The sequence below is a fragment of the Lutzomyia longipalpis genome, chromosome 2, assembly GCF_024334085.1.
Source record: "Lutzomyia longipalpis isolate SR_M1_2022 chromosome 2, ASM2433408v1".
Classification (NCBI taxonomy): Eukaryota; Metazoa; Arthropoda; class Insecta; order Diptera; family Psychodidae; genus Lutzomyia; species Lutzomyia longipalpis.
In genome coordinates, this window is record NC_074708.1 from 17,326,784 (window position 1) to 17,331,094 (window position 4,311).

The 4,311-nt window shown below is 38.7% G+C and overlaps 1 protein-coding gene across 1 annotated transcript; it reads left to right on the forward strand.

Moving 5' to 3' along the window:
* Window positions 1-1,545: 1,545 nt before the first annotated feature.
* On the forward strand, window positions 1,546-4,084 carry LOC129791046 (protein odd-skipped-like). The gene is made up of 2 exons (XM_055828953.1): window positions 1,546-2,076; window positions 2,162-4,084. Exons 1-2 carry the CDS (start codon window positions 2,010-2,012, stop codon window positions 3,226-3,228), a joined length of 1,134 nt encoding a protein of 377 aa, XP_055684928.1. The 5' UTR covers window positions 1,546-2,009; the 3' UTR covers window positions 3,229-4,084.
* Window positions 4,085-4,311: the final 227 nt, after the last annotated feature.

The following is a 4,311-nucleotide window of genomic DNA, read 5'->3' on the forward strand; positions in this document are numbered from 1 at the left end:
TTTCAAAAACATTTCAAGTTTTAATTGGTTGCTCAATAGTATGTAGGTTAGGTACCTACCTAGTCTTTGGCTACATTCTTAAGTTAATCTTGGAATTCCTTATTTAAGAAATATATAAAAATATATCCAATAAAAATATATCCAATAAAAATATAAAGATCTTAAAAACTTTACTTCAAAATACAAGGCAAGTTTAAAAGCTTTTTTAACAGATTTTCAATAAAGTTTTGATATTTTTACGAAGTCGTACAGAAAAGCTAATATTGGGCCTTATTCAGCAACCAAGAAACCCTTGAAATTCGATTGAAATCTTGAAATTTCAGTACAAGATTTAAAAAATTTCAAGGGTTTTTTGGTCGCTGCATTAGGCCCATTCTCTACCATTTTTTTTATATCTCACCTAAATAATTCTAAACTTTTATTTTAACCAAGTCTATTTAACTTCTGTGAAAATAAAAACTTTTTAAGCTTTTAAAGTCATTTTTTATCCATTAAAAAAAGTACTAATAAATATGGAAATCTGAGTTAATACTTATGAAAAAATCTATTGATTTTTTTTGCCCCGTTTTGGTAAGATCAAAAAATTCTTATACCTATTTTTTAAAATGTAAAAAAGAGAATTTTAAGAAGCTATATCGAGGGTTGGAAAATACACTATACTAAGTCGAGTTAGTATAGTATATTTTTAACGCATTTTTCGATTGTTTTTGATGTCCCTCATCTTCCCTCAAAAGGACAAATTCGAATATTTGTTCCCTACAAAGTTACAGCGAAAACTGTAAAAAAATTTACATAAGAAGCAATGTAAATCTCAAACTTCAAATCGCTCTCCTGAAAATCAACAAAAATGAGTTAGTATAGTATATTTTCCAACCCTCGATATATAAGGTGTTAAAAACCATACAAAGTTGTTATTGATCAATCATCCTGGAAGTAATTCTATATTCGCTTTTGATCATATATGTAAGTTTATACCTTTATACATATTATGTACATACATATGTATATAGCAAAGGAATTATTCAAAATTCTTCGATCTCTCTCAGCAGAGAAAAGAACAAGGAAAAGAAAGAAATGCCCATCGTATCGTAAAGTTTGTTTTCCCTTCAATTTTTAGGCACGCAATAAAAATGGAAGAAAAAGAAATCTTGGAATTCATCCCGTTATTAGGGACTCACCTTTTGCACCTCCACCAAATCTTTCTGAGAGGGCTTCAGGGGTAGGTATTTTTATTACATACATACATATTTTCAATGGCACTCTCTCTTTCCCTCATGTTGCCGATGGCAGGCAACATTTTCATCAACTTCGTCTATTTGAGTGTGTCACGGTGCTGCGGCAGCCAAAAGAGCTGCTGCCGGAGTGGCAGATGCAATGGGTGCGAAAGAAAAGTGACGTGCACCGCGTTCGGGCCCTCTCGTTCACTCGCACGAGGCCCTTCGTGCGGCCTTCTGCCTGCTGCTGCGCTATCACCACCATAGAGATAATTACATAATGCCAGAGTTCAACATCGACAGACCGTCCAATCCTAGTATAAGCTGGGTTAGTCGGTAGGCGGTGAGTTCTCCCCACTCAGTCGCACGGCTTTTCACAACTCACAGAAGTTACTTCCCTGGAAGTAGTCGGGTGTGATAGTAGCAAGTCAGTTTGTGTCGACAATTAGCCGTTAGAGGAGCATTTGCTGACTCTCCGCATAAGAAGCGTCGCACGGCAGCTCTCGTGCAAAAAATTTTCTCAATCATTTTGCACGAACTTTCTTTGCATTTTTTGTGATTAAAAAAATCATAATTTTGTGAAAAGCAAAGGGAAATGATTCGGACATTTTAAAGAGAGTGTAAGGAAAATTGTGAAATTTTTTTTTTAAACCAAAGGATTTTTTTTCTTCAACTTGTGAGGACTTTTATGGTGATTTCGGAAAGAAATTAGTGGTGAAGAGTGGAAAAACTTAAAGTGAGATTCTCAATTTTTGTGAATATTATACCAATTCGTTCCACGCTTTGGACCACATAATGTCCATTTCGGCCGCATCTTCATGCAGCGAAATTAGCCTGGAGGAGCTACAAACAAGAGAACCAGGTGAGGCACCTTTCGATGGGTGTTAATTAAAATCCATCAATTGGTAAAAAAAATATTTTACTATAAGGAAAAAAATCCCACGCAGATTTTGCAGCGGATTATGCTGAGACGGTAAAGGAGGAACGGCTGTCGAGTGTGTCACCAATGTTAACCCCACCACACACACCAACAGAGGAGGTCCCAGCCCCGGCACCCCCAGCCCCTGCCCCGGCCCCACCAACGCGGGATCGACACGAGTTTGAGACGAAAGTCACACAGCCGTATCAGCTTCCTGCGAGTCATCACGCCCTCGGTCCCAGCTACCATAGTCCGCCCCCGCATCCCTCCCTTTACTCGCACAATCAACAAGTCCCCAGCACCCTTCAGGAGCACCAGCAGCATAAGCTGTGGTTGCAGGCGCAGGCGCAAATGCACGCCGCGGCTGCCGCTGCCCACCAGCAGCCACCCTACCCGCCCACCCTGTCGGCCTACCCTACGGCACCCCTTCATCCCCATGCCGCCCCAGCACATCCAGCTGTCCTAATGAATCAGTGGATTCGCAGTGCAGCTCTGTACCAGCAGCACCATCACTTTCACCCCCACCGACCACCCTACACCGTTGCTGATATGCAGCGTCTCCATGCCACAGGACGACCAGGAGGCCTGGGCCCCATGAAAATTGGCGGTGGAGCAGGAACACGACCAAAGAAGCAATTCATCTGCAAATACTGCAATCGCCACTTCACAAAATCCTACAATCTTCTTATTCACGAACGCACGCACACGGACGAACGGCCATATTCGTGCGACATCTGCGGCAAAGCATTTAGACGACAGGATCATCTACGCGATCACCGATACATTCACTCAAAGGAGAAGCCCTTCAAATGTAGCGACTGTGGCAAAGGCTTCTGCCAATCACGCACGCTGGCTGTCCATAAAATAACCCACCTCGAGGAGTCCCCCCACAAATGCCCCATCTGCAGCAGGAGCTTCAATCAACGCGCCAACCTAAAGACACACATGCAGAGTCACACAATGGGGAGGCCACAGGTACCCCCCACCGGACCCATCCTAGACCTATCCCAAAAGACGGAAGTACGGTCAGATGTCAAAATGCAACCACCAAAGAAATCACTCGGCTTTAGCATTGAGGACATCATGAAAAGATAAATTTCTTGAAAAAAAAAGATTGAGAAGAGAACCAAGAGAGAGACCAAAGAAATCCATAACTTAATTTTCCGAGAGATGTCCTGAGAAAAGGCTAAACCAAAAGGTCATGAACGGCGATTTTGTAAACTGGATATTTTGTTTAAGGAACTTTACAAGACGTTAAAGCTGTTATGTTTTATTGTTTAAAATTGGGATCTTTATGGTAAATTTCAAAAAAAAAATATATAGAATAAGAAATTCCCAGGAATATTTTAATCTAAGACAGGTTCTATTTGACTACAATATGGGTGTCGCATAAAAGTTTTTTAAGGCATAAAAGTCTTAATGGAAAACCATAAATTTCAACTACTTAGAACCTCTCGGTTATACAAGTTGAAAAATTATAAATTATAATTATCAAAATATAAAAAAAATAAATAAACAAACCATAAGACAAACAAAAATTTAAAAAAATTATACAAAAGAATAAAAATTAAACTTTTCATCAGTTAAAATTACAAAAAAAAATGTTCAGCAGTTTATTCTTTAAGAAAAGAACATTGAAAGCTAGAATTTAAAAATATCCAGTTTACAAAATCTCAGTATTAGAATTAAAGTTCGTTTGCCAATGATTTCCCCCCGAGACTGAAACACCCCCTTTCTTTATTTTTGTGAGGGCGCCCGAGACAAAGACAAGATGGCAAAGAGAATTTTTTTTATGATCTCACTACTCATTATATAGCTAATTTAATGAATGTATATGGTATAAGTTTAGTGTAAATATTATTTTATGTACATATGGGCGATTTAGCCTGAGTTCTACCATTGTTGATGATTGTATGTAGAGGAATTAATAAAAACTTGAGTTATCACTTAATTCTATCGTCAATCTGTCTCATATTGTGTGGCCTTTGATTAAATATAGCATTTCCTCAGTAGTTTTTGACCCCAATTCAAAATGGGGATGTTTCCGCTACTGCCAAGAGAGCTTTATCAATATTATTAGTTCGTGATCTAATTTTAACTTTATACTAATCCCATTTCGAGACAACGCTTCCTTTTAGATTAATCCAAACCCATTGAAATGACGGGGCCACTCTACAG

What these genes read in the sequence shown, in the direction of transcription:
- LOC129791046 (XM_055828953.1), top strand. Translation starts at nt 2,010, where the DNA reads ATGTCCATTTCGGCCGCATCTTCATGCAGCGAAATTAGCCTGGAGGAG. An exon ending in GCTACAAACAAGAGAACCAG is followed by an intron (nt 2,077 to 2,161) that starts GTGAGGCACCTT and finishes AATCCCACGCAG; the next exon opens with ATTTTGCAGCGGATTATGCT.